The following is a 22,544-nucleotide window of genomic DNA, read 5'->3' as shown; positions in this document are numbered from 1 at the left end:
TGAAAGTTCACAATTTAACCTAAAAGAATATTTAAAAGTATATTTTATTTTTACCACAGAGTCAGAATCTAGGCTATGCTGAGTTTATTGTCAAGGGAACAGAAATTCATTGGAGCTTGTAATTCTTCCTTGATTATCCATCTAGACCCACAGTCCTGACTTATGTGAGAGAAGTTCTTGCAGGTTTTAAAGGCATTGGGAGAGGATCCAGGGAGGGATCACACTTTTCCTGAAGAAAAATAAAAGGGGATGAGTGAAGAAAAACAGAAGAAGTACCTGAAACACATACTTGATTAACAAAATAAGGTTTTATTACATTACACATAGCACACCTCTTAGTCTGAAAAGGATTTAGCAGTAGTAGATATGTTTGCTTGAAATTAAGTATAAAATACTTTTGAATACTACACCAAATATTGAGGGGGGTCTATTAAGAGATGCTTCTGTTAATAGGCACCAATAATATATGACCAGAATAGAAAAAAATAAAAATAAAAACTAAAAGAGAAAAAGCAGCAGTATCATTGTTTTGTAAACAAAAAGGGAAGATTTCAGAAACAGGGATGTGCACAAGTACTTCACTCAATCGTACAAATAAAGGAGATGCTTCTGGTGAAAACAATCTTAGTCAAGAAACTTCATATGCCAATATATAGACATGATTGCATATGTAGCACAGGACTGAGAATAATACAGACTGCAGGAACTGTGCCTGGCTGATACTGCAGGTTCCAAAATGAAGTTGTTTACTCAAACTATTTATAACTGTAGAAAGAATTCCAATAAATAAAAGTACAGTGCAAATACTTTTATCATTACCCTAACAATTATTTTACTGCCTATTCTGAGAATAATACATAATGTAAACTTCTTTTCAATTTTTTCCTCAGAATTTTCTTTTCCAGTATTTCTAAAAAAGGCCTGGAAAAAGAAGAAAAAAAAATAAAAATAAACAGAAAAACTAAAGTTATCTTTTATTCTGAAACATTTAAGGAATTTTTTCCCCTAACACATGCACTTCTGCATTTCACAGGGGTTCTAGATGCTGTGATCTCTATCCACTGTTCAAAGCCCTTAAAAAAGGAAACACTACATCAACTGGGCACAGCCACCTAACTTTATGGGTTTCAGTTAACCACTCATTCTTATTCCCACTTCTGCGAAGACAACTCTGGACTAAAACATCCTCCCCAGTAGTCTGTCTCCTTTATACTGTTTACTTAACACTGGGAAATATTAAAACAAAACCTACAGAAAACCAGTTCCCTTGTATTATGTCAATAACATTTTGGAAGATGTCTCTATATTAATGTGCCTTTATCATATAAAAAAAAATCTCTCTTTGATCACTCAGCTTAAAGCCTCAGTAGGTGTTTTTCTACCACTAAATACTTTGATCACTACCTGGATAGCTTCTCAGCTGTCAAGACACCCAGAGGTTTTTAATGGCTTCCTGACATTAGACCACAGCACGCATTTTCACCTGCTATATTTTAATGGACTCATTTTTAGGAAGCTATCAGCCTATAGCTACTAAGTTCCAACATCTAAATAAACATGTATGAAAAAAATAAAAATGGTTACAGACATGACACTTTCAGTCTACAGAACAGGGCAATGCCATCTGTAAGGGAAGAAAGCAGTAAAGACAATCCAACCAGCCTCTTTTTTTTTTTTTTTTCTTGGCGAATCTCCTAATACCAAGTAACCCTCAAAAAACTGAGATGATGAAACTTCTTTTCACTCTAGTGACAGAGAATTTAGACTGCTAACTCTGCACATAATAATTCTTAAGCAACAGACCTCATTCCTCATGTTATAAACAAATTGCTAGAACACCCTATGAGCAAAAAAAGACACACAAATCATACTGACTTTTTGCAGCATGCTCTCTCCACTTTCTCATCGCTTATAGACTTGGAAGTGGATGCCAAGCAATGAGAGCAAGGATATTTTTCTCATCACCTACAGCCATCAGCAGGAGAGCTCAATCCCTAGCACAGTGTGACCAGTGCATGTGCCCCTGCAGACCAAACCTTTGCAGCCCTGGCAGACACTCTGTAATTGCTGCTGCTCATCCTCTCACTCACGGGAAGCAGATGTGGCCATGAAGTTCCCAGCTTCGGACTGGCAACAGCCCACTGGCATATCTGTGCTCCTCTGTCTCGCCCGTGGGGTGAAGGGCAGCAGCTGTTGCCACTGAGGCAGGAGCACATCTCTGCTGGCTAGCTCAAGCCCAGCTGTGCTCCTGCTTCAACACACAGGTGCCAGCAGCCAGCTCAAGGGAAATGGTGCTGGTTCATCTCCAAGGCTTTACATGAAGGAGGAAACAGCTGGGGAAGAAAAAGCTGGTGATGCTTCCAGTCTGGTCTACAACGCACCATGGGAAAGCAGGTGTAGAGCGAAGACCGAAACACCAGCCATCCCACTGGGAGCACAGCATGCACTGGGGGACATCTCACCATGGAGGCTGGTCTTACCCAGCCAATACTTTGAGAAATACATGTATTCCTCTGCCTTGCTGGTATTGCAGCATTTCACCACAATGGGCAAAGTGTCTTGACTGTTTTACGACCCATTCCCTTCTCGCCTCCCCAAATGCACACACACCAAAATCCAGTCCAAAGAAACTTATGGAGACCTTCGTAAGATCAGGCTTTTCCATGACAGACCCAGTTCTGCACTTAAGAAAAGGGTCATGAGGTAATTCCATCAGCCAGACAAATTTTCAAGTATAAAAAGCACTATTTTGAAATACCAAACCCAGTCAAATAAGTGAGTAGACAACCGTTCGAGCAATTATCTCACTTGACATGGGGTTATCAGAAGGAAGCATACAGAGCTGGCCACCACCAATGACAACTATGAAATTGGTTAATTATGAAGATCCATCATAAATCTGCCTGTAGCATCGAGTGATTCAGATTTTAAAAATGCTTTCTTGGCAGTTTCCATGTAATACAATAAATCTAAGAACAGGAATTCTGCACTCGACACTTTCTAACACAGTAAATAATAATGACGAGAAACAGATTACTTTATACCCAATATTATAAATTCATTTTAAACTAGTGTTGTTGTACCCAAGCTCTACATTTGAAGTAAAGTTCTGGAACTTTATTAGTTGTTTTCAGGTACAGAAAAACTCATATAAGATGTTCATATTTTAAATACATCACAACATACACTTCAGCAATGTTTCATACAATAGCATATGAAACTTCACTGAGAACTCATCCTCTGTTTTTATGACTGATTTAATATGACTTACGTATCTTCAGATTTAGAACTGTGAAATAACTTTCTAGGCAGCTGAACCACATTTATCAGCAATTGAAAGGCATTATCAGAAACAAAATAAGGTATGACATAACCACATATGCACATTCCCATATCAATCAATTTCCTACATCTCATTTGGAGAATATACATACACTCTGTGCCATGTGCAAGCCCGTTCCATATAATTGCACATTAGCATTGCCATGACAGAAAGCATCTGAGCAAGCAGAGAGGGAAATCCAGAACTTTTCACATTTTCCTCATGAAATGTTTAGACTTTAATCTACAATAATGTATGCAGATTAGAAAGACAAAGAATTGTTTGTGGGCCTGATGGTACAGGGTGACAGCCTAGCTAAACTCTTCCTCATTTTTGACATACACAGTTTCCTAGCTTTACCCTACCAGCATCATCTTCTTTGGCCTCCTTTGTGATCTAGGAGAATATTTTCCATGTCCTTAGCAACTTCAGTTACTCTAAAAATAAATTCAATGGAAGCTGAAATCATTGTCAATCTGCAGATTACTCTGCACCTGACAGGACTAAGGCCACTGAGCTAGCATCACTGCCAGGTCAGCAACTGTCTGGGGCATGTCTCATGGGCTGCCACCTTGAGCTTTTCTATGCTTATGACACTTCCAGTTTATTCCAGATCATGAGCACTTTCCCAGCCAGACACCATTCCTGGAAAATGCATCAAAGTCAGCATCCAGTGTTTGTCTGACCAGTGTGAATCACAGAACATTTTCAAAGGCATGTCCCCAGCAAGATGGATGTGTTTTTCTGCATGATTTGAACTATTATTTTGGCATTCCCAAGGGCATGAGCTGAGACATTTTTTAACCCAAAGACGTTAGGCATCGGTACAACATTTGCTATATCACCAAGGTCCATAATGGGAAGTAAGTTTTAAAATAGCAATAGAAAGTCAGTAAAATTATGTCACATAGGAATTAACGTCATCAGAACCCATGTCTGAGTCTTCCCCCACTGGGACTTGCCAGGAATGGTCATTAGAAGAAGAACCTTGTCCAACCTTGTCCAACCTGGGACAGCCAGCTGGGGGTCCCTGCAACTGGGCAGGGGCAGGAGTTTGCTTCCACAGTTGATCTGCAGATGATCAAAACATAAAGTCCATGGCTCCAGCATTTAGTCCTTTCCCTCTTCCTGATTTTTTTATTCCAGTTTTTGACAATCTCTTCTAATCCCTGCCTTCTGGGATGTTTCTTGCCCTGGTTTCTACTCTGGCCCCTTGGGATCAGTCATGGAGCCTTGACTCCTTACAATCACTGCATCATTTTAACACAGGATAAGAACATAAACTTCCTAGGATAACATTAAGCCTTTTATTTGCTTCTTACTTCCATTTACACCTCTTGATATTCCCAAGTTTTCTCTAAGTATTTCCATGTCCATTCCAAAATAACAAGCAATTCCAGCTAATAACAAGTACACAGTTAGTAGACTTGTGATAAAAAGGATGGTAGTTTCCGTAAATATATGTATATATATTTATATATATATATATTTTACTCAAGCAATATTATGAGCATTTACATAGTTTTAGTCTTCATTGCCTGTTCTTGCAAACTGTTAAAAACACGTTTGAATATTTACAGCTAAACCATCTTCTGAGTCTGGGCCTTGAATACAGCTTGCACATGCATCTGGGCTTTATGGCAGCCAGAATTTATCCTTTTTTATTCTACTAGCAGATAACTGACTTGCCATTGCCATAAAAGGGACAGAGCTTCAAGCACAATATGAAAATTCCTGGAATGTTTGAGTCAACCTCACTTAGCTGATTTTTCCCTTAATATGTGCACTGTGAATACAAACCATTAATGGACTAATTTTTCTTCATACTTTTGTTCTAATTCTTTAGGGCCCCAAAAGTCCATACCAGCATATTTTTTCAGCCTTATTTGGGTTTCATTACAATCTTAGAATTTGTTTCAATGCTTTTAGGCTATCAAATATTTCAACAGAAGTCTTCAGTGGACTAGAAGTTTTCTTCACTAGATAAACAAGACTAGTAAGACCGAAAGACCTAGAATACCCAGTCAGCACATAGCTATCCAGTGAAAATGGGCTAATTTGTTTTATCCCTTAGTTACAAGTGAAACATTGTCTGAAGAGAGATGTGACACAAAAAAAAAAAAAAAAAAAAAAAAAAAAAAAAAAAAAGCCATTCTTATCCTGGCATCTGTTTTCTAAATTAGGGACCCCACAGATTATCTATCAAAATACTACTGCTAATAAAACAACACACACAATTTTCCTCTAAGTTAGTGATTATTTGAAGGAAAACTTACATACTTCACTGTGAATTTCCATGTGAATATTTGTAGAAATAATCTTGTATAATAATAATAATAATAATGTAGAAATAATCACATCAACTACACAATGATGAATTAGAACACATCCATCATCCATCCACTAAACTAGAACTCAAAGGCGACATCATCAAATACAAGAAGACATACATGAGAGCAGAGCACGTTGGCTAGAAGGACAGGTGACCCTGCTGGTGAAATCACAGACCCTTCATGTGGTCAGAGAGATCATGAACTCCACAGCAGATGAGAAGGAACAGGGCAGAGAAAAGGTGTGGGTTTTTTTAGGTGGTAGAGGAGATGAAATGTTAGCCACCACAGGTCATTTTCTTCTAGCAGGTGCAGGGGAATACCACTGGACTTCTGGCAGCTTTCAAAGAAGCTCAACATCCAGAACTAATTTGTGGTTTTCATCATATCTCAGTTCAGAGATGAAGTACAGAGTCTATAAATCCAGGCTTTTTAGCACATTGCTTCTGTTACTACTTTAACAGCTACACAAAGTTCTCCACTGGGGTGACAAAATCTTACCTAAAAACCTATTTTTGCTTCCCAGTTGTAGAGACTGAAATTAATTTTGTATTTTTATAACTTTTATCATTTATTCCACCAGCTCCTTCTCAGCCATCTTGAAAACCTTCATCTCAAAATGTTGTATCTGTCACGGTTACTAGCAGATGAAAGCCACAAAAAAGATGAAAGAAAATGAATGATTACTTTGCAATTTGTTTACCCCACACACTTGACAGCACTTTGTGTTTTGTGCACTGCATTGTTCTGCTAGTGATGCACACCCTTCCTTAGACCCTGTAAGGGGCTGTTTGCCAGCAACAGGAGCAGTGAAGGTAAAGGCAGCAGGAGTGTGCACAGACAGAAAAGGCAGAGGAAAGGAGGGGAACTGAGGATGTTTAGTAGATCTCTTGGATCCACCCAGAAACCCCAACCTACATAATATTCCATAAAACAAACAGAATAACTGTGTTAAAACCACAGCTACACTTTCTATGAATTAGATTGGCACAACGTCAGAAAATCTTATGCCATTTATTTCAGAAAATGTGTGTGGCTACAAGAAGGCATTTTAAAAAGAAGAAAATCCATCATCTTCACATTTTCTTCTGGCTTTTCTCTTTTCATCTTTGGCTATGCCTTTTCTGTCATATTACACCCTCCAGGAAAAAAAAAAAAAAAAAAAAAAAAAAGAGAGAGAGAGCTTTTTTTGTGGGTTGTGAGGCCAGGCTGACTCATCTCCAATCCCAGGGGATTCCCAGGCTCCCACAGCACCTGCTGCCTGCTGCAACACAGCAACACCTTGGACCAGTGATGCACCAATGTCACTGAAACTCTGCCACACAGGTATACAGGCAGCACCACAATCATTGTCTGAACCCAGACTTTGTCAGTACAAAGCTTCATATCCTTAAAACTTGGCAAATCCAAGGTGAGGAGGAGTATTTCCTACAATCACCACACATTCAACTAAGCTATAAAGAGTTAATACAACCTTAAGGCTTCCTGTGTTTTTTGCCCGGGTTGGAAATACGATGGAGGTAAGCACAATGGGATGCAGGCTGCAAGAGGTTTCCAAAGAAACACCCAGGTGAGATACTTGATCAACTAAAGCAGTAAGAACCGAATCTAAAGCAGAATAGAGTATCCAGAAGTACAAGGAACTGGAAGCAAAGGTGCTCTTAAATACACACTTTTGTTTCTTTAGAATATTTACCCAGGTTCTGCCTTCCTCTAAGAGAATATGCCAAAGATAAATGGAGGTTAAACAGTCATCTTTTCAGCCTCAGAAATACTTACTTAATCCTAATTAGTTGTATACATGTATTTTTCTCAATACTAAGTAGAAACATCAAGCTGAAATAGACACATTTTTTTCTGATTAAATTTTTTGATTATTCTTTATCTGTTTATACATGTCAGAGAGTAACGGCAAAACATGTTTTGTTTTTTGTTGGTTTTTTTTTTGTATTTTCTACTTATATTATTTATAAAGTACACATTTGCCTTTCTCTTTACTGCAAACCACTGCAGATTAGAATGGCACAATGACAGTAACCGATATATGTCAACAATGTTTTTTGTTCTGTATTTTATGTCCACATTGTCCAAGATACTGCTATATAAAGACTCTTGGAGGGCTAATGCCACATACTTTTCTGATGTATTAAATTACCAAGAATAATCCCAGCCGGCCACAACCCTGAGAAGTCAAAATTTATCTTCCCACAAACATCGTTAAATTGTAGCAGTGCTTCATATATTCAACTGCTCCATATCTACACTGGTTGCTATTTCAATCAGGTTATAGCCCATGCCCAAATTTCTCCCTTTGGCCATATTTTGCAAGGTGTCAAACGCCTTTGTAATACCAGCGGAAATTCTGGGAAGGGAGCACTATGTAACTTTTAAACACTGATGAAGTAAGTCAATTTATTCTCATGTTGAGGTTGTTGAATCGTGTTTAGTCTAGTTCTATAAAAAGAACAATATTCACAAGCCTATCCCTAGAGATGGTTTCTGACGTTTTTAAACAATTGTCTTAGCTGCCTAAAGCAGCTATCCGACATTTCTCTACGTGATCATGGCAACTGACAGCATATACAACCAGAATAACCTCAGACCCATACAACACAACTATATATCCCAGGACTACAAACGCTAAGCAGATGAGCTGCGATGAAATACTGCAGTAGTTCTGAAGACACTGAACACACACGAGCGCCCAGAAGTGAGAACTGTGCTACTTGGGATGACGGTTCAGAAATGCACTTGCGCCTGCTGATGCTGTACAGCTGGCTGCGGGAAGGGGCTGACGAAGATGAGTCAGGCTTGCTCGGGGAAGGAGGCTGGCTGAGATCTCTGTCACTGGCGTGCTCAGCTGGTGGTGCTCGAACACAGCTGGCAGCAACCCCGTATGTGCTCCTGAAGCAACCCGCCTCTCTAGACCCTCTACCACACTCTCCCTTCCCAAAACCACTGCTCACAATCAGGCACTAGCTCAGCTCTGAGGCCACAGTCCCTCTCCTATATGCAAGTAGCCAACCTCAAATACCTGAGGGATGCAGAACTGGGTTACTCTTGCTCTGACATAGGGCTGGAGGAGCAGCCACCACTATGCCCTTCTCATGCAACAGTGCTGTCCCTGGGGGAGCTGGGCAACCCATCTCAATTCCCCTTCTGCCCAAAGGGATTCATCCACCTCTCCCACCTCCTGGGCAAGTACAGTTCCTGTAACAACAAGGCTACAGACCACACTAGGATCACATGGGAGGAGATGACATCTGAATCTCCCAGCTGGAAGGCCACATTCATGTCCATGCTCTCATCTCTCTCTGTAGTGCACCATCTACCACCCCCGGTCCCACACCCCTTCCTATCAGGCCACCTAGCTCCTACAGGAGCAAGGGAGAGAGCTGTCCTTCACACCTTCTTGTGTCCCACCATAGCCTGGCAGGGGGAATCGACCCTCATCTCCCATTTCTCAGGGATGCCTTCTAGCCTGGGAGGTGCTTAACTCTGTGGAAGTCATTTGGGTCTCTCCTTCTGGCCACATCTTCTGAATTACAGTAACCACATCTCCATCCTGAACTCAAACTTGCCAAGGTTTGTTAGACGTGCTCTTAGTGTCAACAAGACAAGTCCTGGAGGTCATTTAGGGACAAGGATCTCAAATGGCCTCGAGGGAGAGGTGAGCTGAGTCTCTCAACACCAAAGACAGTCACAGTGATAGGCATGAAAGGCTGCAGAAGGCAGGTGCCCAACATAGCCTGATTTCACTAGTAAAAGCACACCCTGAACTGCTGTCAGTCATCCAGGCCTCTTTAGTCATTTCTTTTATCTGCCCTTGGCTTACCTGCCTTTATCTCAATAAACTGTGTTTAACATAATCAGAACAGAAAAATCATTCAGACTAGTTGGGAGCAGGGTTTTTTTGGTTGGTTGGTTGGTTGGTTGGTTGGTTGGTTGGTTGTGTTTTTATGATTTCAAAACAGGAGGGTGATGAGAGGAAGGTGTGAGGGTGACAGGGCAGAGCAGCCTCATCCCAGCCTCTGTCAGGACACACACACCAGGCAGGGCTCACCTGGGGACAGGGTCCTCCTGGCCTCCCACCAGCACCCAGCCTGCTCGTGTCAAGGCTGATCTGCCCCGCTACTTAAATGCAGCCAGGAGATCTTGCTCCATTTTGGAAAACACACAGAAGGCATCTGCAGTGGTGTGGAGAGGGTATCAAAACACGAAACCAGGATTTCCATGGCATTGTCATCTCTCAACCAAGCAGTACTAATGCTAGGAAGCAGACTTTCTCCAAAGGAAGCAGCAGCTTGAAGAGTGTCAGAAATGAGAGCCCCTGCAGAGATCCATCAAAACAAGTTTCTCCTGTAACCGCCTCACGGGAGCTCTCTCTCAGTCTGACCTGAAAACACAATAAACTGCTGCCCTGTCTTCTGCTCTGCTCCCTTTACAATTTGAAAATGAATCTCCTGAGTAAAACATGGAACAGTACAAAAGCCCAAATCAACTATAGTTAGTATTTCAGTGACAATGGGTGAACATAAAATGCTTTGAGCCTCCAGTGTCACACGTGGGTGTACTTCGTAGTGCCATTTCACAGCCTGGCAAGGTCCCCATGGGAGCTGCAAAGGAGTGGTCCCCTGTTGTGCACTAAGGCACGGGATCCTGACAGCAGCTGGCTCAAGGCTGGCGTTGCTGCATCAAATGCCGACGTGAGAGCAGTCCTTCCAAATCTCCTTGTATGTATTTAATCATGAGTAAGTCAGTGATAAAAAGTTTTTTACTGTAGGCCCTGTTACTCTGCAGAATCCCTGAGAGCAACACAGCACAAGCTGCTTCTGCTACATTTGCCCTTGCAGACATGACCTCGAGTTTCAGCTAGTCACTCCTGCACAACCACAAGGAGAACTATGAAGAAACATGTCTACTACATGGGACGGGTTGCACAGAGGGGCTGTGGAGTCCCCATCCTTGGAGGTGCTCAGAACCCCACAGGACACAGCCCTGAGCAGCCTGCTATAGGTGAGCCTGCTCTGGGCAGGGTTTGGATGAGTCGTTCTGCGAGGTGCCCCCAGCCTCAGAGATTCTGTGATGAAGGCCACAGGATGACTGAGAGCATGACAAGACGGTGGCTGCACAAATATAACGATTTTTTCATCTAGATTATACAAGTTATTTCAGGGCAGGAAAGAACCAGCTGATTCCTCCAGCCTGTCACCCCCAGCACTGCATGCAACCTCTCCTACCGTACAGCCCTCTTTTAACACAACCGTTGCTCAAACATAAACAGAGCAACCAAACAGCAGGGACACATTTGGCCAAAGACAACGTGAGCACGGGGCCAGCCCCTCCAGCCCTCAGAAAGCAGGAGAATGAGGCTCACGTATGTGACAGCCCCGCTCGGCCACCATTACCCGGGTGCACCAAGCCAGCTCTGGGCTCTCCAGAGAGAAGCAGGCCCCAGCGCCTTTGGGGAACTGCTGGGGGTGATGCTGGCAGAACGGCATGCAGTGAAAAGCTAGCCATGCATGGCCAAAAGTTCATCCATGGCAATAAAGCCACAAGGAGCTCAGCTTCCGTGGCATGCTTGTGTTTCCTGGTGGCACCGATTGGGAGCAATCTGCAGCCAGCATAGCACAGAAAGGGTGGTTAATAGTGTGACAGCTCCGTAACGTAATTAACAGCTCCAGATCACATTTAGGAGCCTTGATGCGAATACAGCAACTTACCCTGCACACACAGGACAACTTTAGAACAATTCAGGGTTGCTATGGAAGACTTGAAATTGTATAACTAGTATTAAAGCTCCAATTTTCTTTTAATGTGCAGGTCTTTGTCACATGGCTGTCTGTCTGTCACTGATGGCTGGGGTTTACCCAATAACTTCACTTAAACTGTGCAAGGTGGGAACATATTTCACAGAGAGACATTTATACCTCTAGGAACACCAAATTCAGAACTCAAACATGAATGATTTACCTCAAAAGATTTTAATTAATTAAATTTAATTATATCCTGAAATGAAGACAGTTTAATGCCAGATGATGGGTGAATCATCCCAAAGGTGCATCACCAAGTGATTTACTGCCATCACTGCGAGCCTGATACTATCAGCCTAGGAGCAACAGATCAGACGTCAGAAGTTCAGTGCATTTCTGACTTCAGCTGATCCAAGGCATAGATACCATCCCCATGGTCACACAGAAAAAAAGCAGTTCAATATAGAACTTGCTTTCTGCAGAAAACAAGTTTACAATGAGCCTCTCTGCTACTTCCTTCACTGCTTAAAATGCCAGATCTTACATTTACGGCAGGGAATGTGACAAACAACCCATCTGCCCGTGGCTATTGATTTTCTGCACCCCTGGATTTCACTGCTATGGGGCCGAACTCCCCAAAAGCAAGAAACCAAAGACCATGAGAAGATGACTCAGTTCACGTTATCATGTCAACTCCCTTTGCTTAGGGGAGAGACGGTCCGAGGCACTGCAAAATACTTCAGGAGTGCTAGGAAACGGAGTCCTTTAACTTAAGGGCAGCGGGTAGCTAATATCACAGGGATAAAATTAGCTCCCTTAGCAAAACTTTCAGACTACTTGCATACTTTCGATTTTACATGTCTGCAGCTGAATCTCACTCTGTCGGGAAAGGTGCCAGAACTGAACTTTAATCATTAACATCAGAATCCTTCCTGGTCTCCGGCCGACTGCCCATCGCGGGGGTCAAAGGCAGCGAGCACGACGCTTTGAATCCAAGCAGCCAGACGCATTTTTTGTCGCTGTTTTCCCCTACAAAAGCTCACCTTTCCGTTTTGTTTTGTTTTGTTTATCACTCTCCGGGCGCCCGCGCTGCTTTAGGTCCCGGCTGCGCTCTCCATCCTCCCTCCCAACCCCGAGCCGTTCCCCGAGGAGCCGGGGGGCAGCGAGACCACGGCGGGGCCGTGCCCGGAGCTCGGACCCAAACCCAGAACTGGACCCAAACCCAGACCCGGACCCGGACCCCGCGGCCATCCCGCGGCGCCCCGCGCTCGGTCCCGCTCCGCACCCGCGCAGGGCAGCGGCGGGGCAGCCGGGCATCCCCCCGCTCCCCCCACCTGGCCGCCGCGCCTGCCCACCCGCGGAGACCCCCCGCGCGATTCCGGGGGATCCCCGGTCCCTCGGGTCCCGTCCCCACAGCAAAGGGGGTCCGAGAGGGGCGCGGGGGCAGCCCCCTCGTACTCACCGCGGCGGCCACGGTGTCGAGCTCTGCGCTGAGCAGCAGCCCGAAGCCCAGCCACAGCCACATGCTGCCGCGCACCGTGCCGGCGGCTGGGCGTGGGGGCTCCGCGGGGCCGGCCCCACAGCCGTGCTTCTCCCCTCCGTGGCGGCCGCGGCTGCCTTCAGGGCGAGGGACTCGCCTCGCCGTAACCGATGGGCGGCGGCAGCCCCCTCTCCTCCCCCGGGCGGAGACCCTGGGAGCGCGCAACCTCGCCCGCTCCCCGCGGTTCCTCCTCCTCCTCCTCCTCCTCCTCCTCCTTCTCCTCCTCCTCTGCCGGCCATGGGTGGGTGGGTGCGGGCGGCGGGGGGGTAGAGGCGTCGCTTCCTCATCCCATACCGTCGCGGCCGCCCGGGAGGTCGCGGAGAGGAGCGGAGCGGGGCAGGGGCCGGGCCGGGCAGGGCGGCTGCGAGCCCCCCCCCAGCAGCGCCTCGCCGAGCTCCGGAGGGTGCCAGGAGCGGGCTCGGCTCGGCTCGGCTCGCAGGGGACGGCCCGGCGACGAGAGGAAGCCGTGAGCGGAGCCTCCGGGCTGGGAATGAGCGAAGATGGACATCGCGCAGCTTCCCAGCGCCGGTGGTTTGGTTCGTCCGTAAGTAAATCCGCCCGGGGGGCTGCGGGGAACAACTTTTCCGAAGTCGCCTTGTCACCTTGAGCCGCGGAAGTCCATCACGTGCTTGTGTTTGTGCTCGCTTGCAACAACACTGAGCTTGTTCCCCTCTCCGTGCAGGGATCTGGGGGTCGCGCTGGTCCTGCTGGAGGTGGTGCTGTCAGCCGTCAGAGTAGTTGCTGAATGGCCACCAAAACCCTGTGTAAGGTGCACGGAGCCGTCAGCCGTCAGCGTAGATGCTGTAAGGCCACCAAAACGCCGTCCGAGGGTAAGGTGCACCTCAATTACCTTTTTTAAGAGCTATTCTACTGATATTTTAATCCCACTCTCTGCAGTTTTTACCCCTTATTTTTTATTACTTTACCCTCCTCGTAGGTACCTGGTGTGGTTATGTCTTTACAGGGAGATGGCATAATGTCTTAAAAAGCAGGAAATGTCAGGGCTTTTGCAGGAGGTGTTGTGGCACACAATTGTGGCTGCAGTTTGCCCTTCGGTCTGCATGGCTGGTTGTGCCAGGTGGGGCACTGGGGGAGTTTCTCCACACTGTGGCCAAGCACAAGCTGGCAGACAAGCCCCATAGCCCCACAGGAAGGGCAGTGAGTGAGGCCCTCAAGTGTCAAGTATTATTTTTCTTTGCCATGATCTTTTGGTGGCGTCATCCTTCTGCTGAGTTGCACAAAAGGAATGATGCTACCATGTGCTATTGAAACCAGAACAGGCTGATGACAATGAAAGCATTTTAGGTCCAGTAATGACATCATTGGGATCAGTTGGCCTAAAACGGTGTCATTTGTGGTTTGCCTCTTCTTTTTCTGAAGGTGTGCTGCAGAGCGTGTAGTGTGATACCTGAGCTTTAGCCATAGCGTGGGATGATTTATTGTCCTTCGTGTTCTTGCTTGTAGACCTCAGGCTACAGAGTTAATGCAGAGGGGATACCAAGGAGGTATCTGAGCTACCTCCTCAAGTTAGTGCATGCAGTCTTGTCACGGCTCCTTGAACCTCCTTGAAAGTGATGTTTTCCCCAGAATTTCACGGAAGATTAAGTTGGCCTCCATGGAGGTCCGGTTTCCCTGATGAGCAGTTCTATAGTGGCAGCTGCTTAGGAGATGAAACACTCCTGTGCATGTGAGTGAGGCAGTATGATCATCTTTCCATGAAGAATTAGAGCCGCATTGCTACCAAAGTATTTATCCCATTTTCCACCCAAGTGCCACTCCCTTCCCTCAGCCAGCACAGATCTTTGTATAGTCACGTGGTGAGCTAAACTGGAAAATTATTGGTTTAAACTAACCAGCCCCCAAAAAGAGAAGAGTGTGGAGAGCTAACTTTAGCCTTGCTCGGATCCCCACGTGCATTCATGGAAACTTGGGCTGTCACAGCCCTGGGAGACAGCAGCTGGGGGTGAGAGGCGGGCAGCTTGCTCCTCACAGCAACAGCCCCCGTCTGAATGTGTCTGCAAAGTGACAAAGTAGATGTGTGGGAAGCAGCAGCACCTGAGTACTTGCAGGTGGGCACTGGCAGTCATCATCAAAAACCGCTACAAATTATAGACTGTTAGACCAGATCTTAAAAATCATTGTTCTGCCTGTAATAAGACAAGCATAGCAGCTGAATTCAACTGCCATGTATGTGAATGGGTTCCAGTTGGTGGAGGTAAGTGTTGCTGAATGAGTGAAATTATACATGGGAGGACACTGGAATGAGATGAAGGAGAAAGCCAGCAAGGAGGAAGAGAAAAAGAAGGGAACCCAGAACATCTGACTGGACACCGTGTCTGGCACACTGTTGTAGCTGCTACGGAGTGGATGTTTCTGAGCAAAGAAAGAAATGAGAGGAAGAAAAAGAAAGAGGATGTTTAGAATATCAGAGGATCAGGGCAGAAGTAATGGTATCTTTGGCCAGAGGAGAGGACTCCAGCTTCGGGCTCAAAGAGAGCTAGGGAAGAGAAGTCCCTGGATGGAAATACTAAAGGAGATAGCCAAATGGAGTGGATCAGGCCCCAGTTATCTTTAGCAGCCTTTGGCATATGCTGGCTGGTGATGTTAAAGGCCTCAAATAAATTTGGAACCGTTCTAAATTGTAGATATAAATGTTCATCTGGCTTAAATAAAATTAAGTTGTGTTAAATACCCAAAGTTTAGCCAAGTTCACAAATTTCTCCCTGTTTCTCTCACTGCAAGTGTATTGCATCCAAAATACTTTTTTTTTTTTTCCTTTTCAGAGAGAATATACCTTCTACTGATGATGATTTTTTCCTGTCTTTCCCAAAGCGCACTTCTTTCTAAATAGCATTGAAACATTTGATGACTTCATTGGTGCCCTCTTAGTATATTTTTTTAACTGCTCCTAATGAAAATCACTTTTTTAAAAAAGCTAAATGCTGGTGGGAGCAGTGGAATCATAGAAAAGAAGGGAATGAATGTCAGACTAAAGAAAGAAAGTCAAGAGAAAGTCAGAATAACATTTGGAAAAATAACTATGCATAACCGATCACAACTGATAGGTATTTAAAAAGAACAACATATATAGATGCATAGAAAATTTTATGGAGAAAAAATATAGAGTCAAAGTAGTATACGGAATATGATCTTGTTTACTTCTGTGATATTGTAAAGGGATATATTCAGGGGGATGGCATCAAAGAGGGCAACAAGCCCTAAAAAGAGAGGGTAAAGCCAACAGTGGTATGTACTTCTTTCTGCTGACTTTGTAGTAAAATGAGGTTGCTAACACAAGTTGATGCTCTAAGTTATGTGTCAGTGCGCTACAGCTATCATATATCCAAGTTTTCCCAGATGTGTACCATTTGTTTCCATCTGGAAACCTTTATCTGGTGGAAATAGGAGGACTTTTTTTGTTGACCCAGGATTTCCAGGCCAACAGAGGTTAGGGTGGATCAATCACTCAGCCCACCCTGCTGGCCATGTCCACTGGAAATGCATGCACCAAGATCACAGTGTGCAAAATATGATATTCCATGTGTACTTGCACAGGTGACATAGGAATGAGTAATCAACTTGACTTATCAAATTCTTCTGCTACACTCTTTAGTGCATGCAGAGTACATCACTTCCTGCAAATATCGGACGCCTTACCTGTGCACTACTTCAGAAACAGCTCTGTCTAGGAAATCTCCCTAAGAGAAATGTGGCAATCCCATTTTAGAACAATTTCATTTCACTGTTGCAATGGGGTAATCTGGGACAATTCCACTAGCTTGCAGTCATGGCTTTTTCATGTCTGTTTAGCTGAGTGTACAATTTGGTTCATCTTTCAGTAACAGTGGTGTTTTATAAGAAAAATTGGACAGAATAATGTTATGTGGAAAAAAAAGAAAAACATCATTTAGGGGAGCCTCCCAGTATATCTGATCACTTTATTCACTATTTCTTTGGACCCTGAAAGAATTATTGGGTAGTTTGGAGAGGACTCTTTCTGTGTTCAGCCACAAATATGTGAAGAAACAGCAACTCCATTAAAGAACTGTGAGGAGTCTTGAGTGAAATAGGTGGTTTGCAGGCAGCTGCAGGAGGCATAACCCCGCACTTCCACTGACACCGTCATGCCTTGATCTGGCAGTGGTGTCCCCATCATGATGAGTGTTACAGTGTGCATCATGCTCTAGATGGCTGCCCAAATGGGATTATTTTTTTCTTTACCAGAGCCAAGATTTCATCTGACAGCATCCTTACAATGTCAGACAAACACACTCTCTGCAAGTATTACATATACGGAAATAGTCTTGTTCTATAGCTATGAATTCCTTTCTTCTGGTCCTTTCTTTCTCATATGCTGTCTGCTCCACTCATCAGTAAGAGGATTTCCTTAAATGTTACACTCCCTTATTATTCCTCAAATACTTAGTGAAATTCTTTTTAGCTGTCATGCCTATGAAACCAATGCTCAGCCTAATTTCTTATGAATTAATCATTCTTCCTAGGTAGATTTCTGCCATGTCTATATGTATTAAATCAGACCAATCTTTGTATACAGACATACCTTGTAACTCTGGTTAAAGTTACTCATGCAAGAACTGGATACGCCAGAAGCAATATACTTTGTCTCACTGCGTTAACAATGGAAAGAGGTTCTTGTACATGCCCATGTTCTGCAATCTCTCAGTGGAAAGCCATATGTAGACTCTTGACTCACTTTTTCTTGTGAGTAGATAGGAGCATGCTCAAGGGATGTTTGCAATAATATATTCAGTGTAATTCTGTCTTTTAGATTTATTAAATGACATGAGATATACTCATGTTTTGCTGTATTTGGTAGAAGAGACAGAGTTTTGGCAGCTTCCCATATTTCTCAGAGGTTAAAACGTTGACACCGAGACTGGTATACCTGGCTTTTGTTGTGTAGTAATTGCACCACATGAAGTCTTTATGCATTATGGCTCTAAAGCTATATATTTTTTTTAATTTTGTGAAAAAAATAAAAATAAATCTGTAATCAGAATAGACTTACCCCAAATATAAAACTGTTGTGGCTTATTCAGTTATGTCTATAAACTGACACTTGTTATAAACATCTTGATTGAGTAGTTTAGAACACAGGTTGTTTGAGTGGATCTTTTTCTTTTTTCATGAGTGAGTTTCTTGCCTGAAACTGATAGTGAAACTGAAACTGATAGAAACTGAAACCGAAACTGATAGAAACTGAAACTGAAACTATCAGTTTCAGGCAAGAAACTCACTCATGAAAAAAGTTTTTATTGGTTCTTTCCTTTTGTTTTCCTAAGGCAAAGAGTAGAACATTCTTCATACTGCAGTATACTAATCCAAGATCTGGAAGGATTCAGAGGTGATCTTGCACTTGACTGTTATGACGCTTTTGCTTGCCAAAGGCTGCAGCTTATCTTCCATGTTCTCCCTTAGGAAATTAATGTTTTACACTATTTGGAATACCTTGTTTGCTCCCAGGGACCAAAAAGCTCAGTAAGATTTGCAGTATTTACAGGTATTTATTAACAGTTATTTTCTTACAAATTGCAGCAACTGACTCAGTTCACAGTAAAATAATGTGCAGGTTCTACTGTTCCACCATTATGGCATTATGGTTGTGTAGCCCAAGAAGGGGGGGTAGTAGGGACTTTCTGTACTCAGAGACAGTGCAGGGTGCTGCTGCTTGGGGCAGGGGAGCTGGCGATAGGAAATGTCAACCAGGGTGGAGAGGCAGAGAAGGCCTCACAGGTTGGTACATCCCCACAGCAGTCAGCAAGGCTGGGGATGGTTACTGGGGTTGGACACCGAGTCTTCCTTTCACCATTATAATCCATGTCTTTATGTCCAAGGCAAGGATATCCATTAAAGTCTTCAGTCAGACATCAGACATCTGTTTTAATGCATAACTAAATACTAAAAAAAAAAAAAAGCTTTCATCTGATCATTGAGAATAGTCCTTGTAGCACAGGAAAATATATTTGTCTATTAACAGCTTTCTTTCTTTGCAAACTGCCACTCCATCTCATAAAATAATCTTTGCTCTATAATGCAAGAGGCACTGCAGATACTTTGCTGGTGGAAGACATATGCGGTTACTATGTCCATCATAGAGAATCTGTCTTTAAAATTCTTCCAGGTAGTTTATATTCCAGAATATGTTTTTTTCATCCCACTTTTGTGAATAGCAAAGTTTGTTTCCTCCCAACTATATATTGCATTTTGCAATGTGTTGTGCATTCTATTATTGGCAGGTGTTTTTTAAAATAATCTTATATGTGCAAGATCAGAAGAATTTTTAGATCATATCTGTTCCCAGTGATGTACACTTGCTTGGGATATTTCAGATGTCCTATTTATTCCTAAGTAATCCCAACCTTTATTTTGAAGTAGCTTTTTGAACTCAGCAAGTGAAGATCATTCAGATAAATAGGGCTTGGCTTGTTTTTTGGCAGGTCTTAGCTGCAGATCATGCCCAAACCTCCCTTCACCATTGACTGATGAAGCCATGTAACATTTTTTTTATTCCAGCTATGCTTTTCCTTTTTATTTCATAAGGCTCTTTAAGGTTCTTTGCTGGTCAAAATTACCTTCTGACAATGTAACCAGGCTGAGTAAAAAGAAATATTTGAGGCGGAGTGAAGAATTTTGGATATGACACAGACGTTCTACTTGTCATACTTTGCCAAAAGCTTTTTGTTGTTGTTGTTGATCTTTTTATTTCTGTTTGTTTCTTTAGAAAACAAGTAAGTATCACTGTTTCAGATTGCAGCTCTGTCCCAACTCTGAGCTCATGAGTGCTACATGTAGTGCCAAGCTTGTAGAGCCCATATATCAGCCGCTGGTGCAACAGGCAGAGAGCCATGCGGGTGTCTTTCTGCCCATCCTCATCCTTGGGATGCTGCAGCCCCTGGTTTAGCAGGACACTGGCCATCTCTCTGCATGTCTGACTTGTGGAAACATGGGGTCAAGGAAACATCTGCTCTTCATCACGGGTGTGCAGAGCTCCAGACTGGGGGGTGAGAAAAAAAGTTTGTACAGATCAGTGATTTGCTGCCTATACCATGCTCAAGTCCTGCCCGCGCTTGCAAAACCGCAGCCTGGCAGCCGTGGGGAGCAGAATCACTTCTTAAGGTGGATGGGAGAAGCTGAGAGAGCTCAGCAGGCTTCCCTGCCACACTGGCAAGCACAGCATTGGCTTTCTGTGAGGTTCAGTCCTGCTCTGCCTGCACAACCCCCGTTTGCACACTGCAAACAGATGCAGGAAGGCATGTCACGTTTGGGCTGCAGCCCCACTGACCCCAGGGCAATTGGTGTTCAGCCACCTGGTCGCAGTCTCACAGTGCCCCAACCAAGCCCCAGGGAGCCCCTCCGGAAGGAGAGTGGAGCTGCCCACCGGGGCTGCCGGCGTGTCCTGGGCTGAGCCTTAGCACAGGGAGTGGGCAGAAAGGAATGCCGCTCCCGCGCAGGGCTGGGAATAGCCGCTGGGGCCGCGGAGCATGGGAAGCCAGCATATCTCCCCAAGCCAGGAGCCAGAGAAACAGCTCGCTGGAAAACGGCCCAGGCGTCTCTGCGTGACACTTGGAAAATCTTCAGTTGCACTCGCTGGAAGAAGGAAGCAAGGGGGGAAATTTAAGCATTTCCCCCATGGTGTGGAACTGAAGCTGAATTTTTCCCAGGTGATTTGCAGGTGCATGGTCAGAGAAGATATAGAGTTGCCTAAATCTTCTCTCTGCTGTATGTGCTTATGTGGTAGCCAGCACATCTGGTGTCTCTTAACTCAGTAAAGCCCACAGGCTGCTTCCTCTCTGGCTGTGTCCTTTACTGCAAACCGCAGAGTCCCAGGTGTATTCTCTGCCCTTGTGGCCAGCTGGCACAGTCTGTCCATGTCCATAATAGTCATTAGTCTTAGTAATTAGCCTCCTTCGTTTGCAAAACAGAATCACAGAACTACAAAATCACAGAATCATTAGGGTTGGAAAAGACCTTCAAGATCATCTGGTCCAACCATCACCCTACTACCAATGCCACCCACTGAACCATGATGGCCCCTTACAGAGCTGCAGGGCATGGGAATACTTAACGTATTAATGTAGACATAGCACGTGTGCCTCAGACTGTGACACCTCAGTACAGATTAATTGGCTGGAAATCAGGGTCCCTCTCTCGTTTCTCACATAAGTCAGTGAGTTGGGCAATTTTATCTGTGTAGGACTGCATGAAAACTAAGCTGCTTTATGAGCAGCTGAGAAATTGTGAGAAAATGCAGGCAGCAGTTAACATTCTGAATACTTGTGGCTTGCTTCACAACTGTATTTCTATGTCACCTTCTTGAATAAGTAAAGTAAATCCTGTCCTGATAACTTGTTTGAAGCTTTATGTGATGTTTCATGGTGTTGTGACATCATATTTGTTGGTATCTGCATCATGCAAGTAAAATAATGGACAAAAATAAGCACGTAAAAACATGCAAATGGTGACAGGTCAGAAACAAAAATGTAAAAGCAAATTAAAAAAGCATTCACTAGTCCTCTTCATTGTACACAACTGTTAGGAAAGATCGTCCTCCCCACGTGAGGAAGTCCCCAAGTGACTCAAGTACATAGCACTTGGCTACAGGCTTATTTTCTGGCTCATGCTGCACTCCCCAACTGCTCTTTCATCTGTTCTTGGAAAGTATGAGAACCTCAGCACATCTTCATCTGTCTCCCTCTCTCTAGAGATTTTGTATTTATGTACAGTGGTCAGATGAGGGGAATGTGAAAAATGTGCTTTTACCTTCTGATTTTAGATTAAAGTTGAGACTGGGTGAATAGTGGAAGGTGGGGGTTTTAATTGTCCTCATTTGTTGTAAACTGAGGCTTATTGGTTATCAGTCACACAGTGTCGGTTTCCAGTCTAGATTTGCTTCTTACTTTTCCAGTCCTCATCTATGGCAACAGTTTTGGATTGTTTGGCAGGTCACAGCCTTTGTGCCCTATCTATGAAACTATTAATATTACCTTTTCTTAAAAAAAAATAAAAAATAATAAAAAAAATCCCTATAAGATAGTCTGCTTACGTCTACTTACCCTTTACCAAAGTCTAAGGAGAAGACTTACTGGGACTTCAACCTTTTAATGACCCAGGGACTGAAGTAATCAGTACCCCTTTACTTTGAGTAAATAGGCTTAAACGGGCTCAAAGGCGTAGAACATGTTAACAGTTTTACGCAGTTTCATAACAGTTTCAGTCATCAGACTATCTATACCCGAATCCCTCTCCAAGGAATGGTTATCCAAATGAACTCATATGGCCCATGGACTAGGGAACAATCTGGAAAAATTTAGGTTTCTCTTGAATATTGATTACCTTTTAGGAATTTATGCCATCAAATCAAGATCCAAACATGTTACACCATCCATACAACACATACTTTGACCAATACTGATCTTCTGATTATTTTCCTATGTAGGAGGGAATAAATTCTTTGCCTTCAAAGGGATAAGGTTGGAGCCATTCTTGATAAGGTGTGTTCAATAGTCTGATATGTCAGCAAACCTCTGCTTTCACAACTCTAATCTCTTGCTTGAGGTTTGTATTGTCCCTTAGGGACA

At 43.8% G+C, this 22,544-nt stretch overlaps 2 protein-coding genes across 2 annotated transcripts in view; one reads left to right on the top strand and one right to left on the bottom strand.

The window, feature by feature from the left end:
• Positions 1-13,106, bottom strand: part of COL4A1 (collagen type IV alpha 1 chain) — a 130,512-nt gene extending 117,406 nt beyond the window's left edge. The window contains exon 1 of the mRNA XM_068678507.1: positions 12,868-13,106. Coding sequence (XP_068534608.1) covers positions 12,868-12,930 — 63 coding nt within the window. The 5' untranslated portion in view covers positions 12,931-13,106. The remainder of the gene's footprint in view (positions 1-12,867) is intronic.
• Positions 13,107-13,185: 79 nt separating this feature from the next.
• Positions 13,186-22,544, top strand: part of COL4A2 (collagen type IV alpha 2 chain) — a 148,219-nt gene continuing 138,860 nt past the window's right edge. Inside the window, exons 1-2 of the mRNA XM_068678491.1 lie at positions 13,186-13,489; positions 13,628-13,775. Of these exons, the coding sequence (XP_068534592.1) occupies positions 13,446-13,489; positions 13,628-13,775 (192 nt within the window). The 5' untranslated portion in view covers positions 13,186-13,445. The remainder of the gene's footprint in view (positions 13,490-13,627; positions 13,776-22,544) is intronic.

This window comes from Anas acuta, chromosome 1, assembly GCF_963932015.1.
Source record: "Anas acuta chromosome 1, bAnaAcu1.1, whole genome shotgun sequence".
Classification (NCBI taxonomy): Eukaryota; Metazoa; Chordata; class Aves; order Anseriformes; family Anatidae; genus Anas; species Anas acuta.
This window is presented reverse-complemented; position numbering and strand designations above follow the sequence as displayed.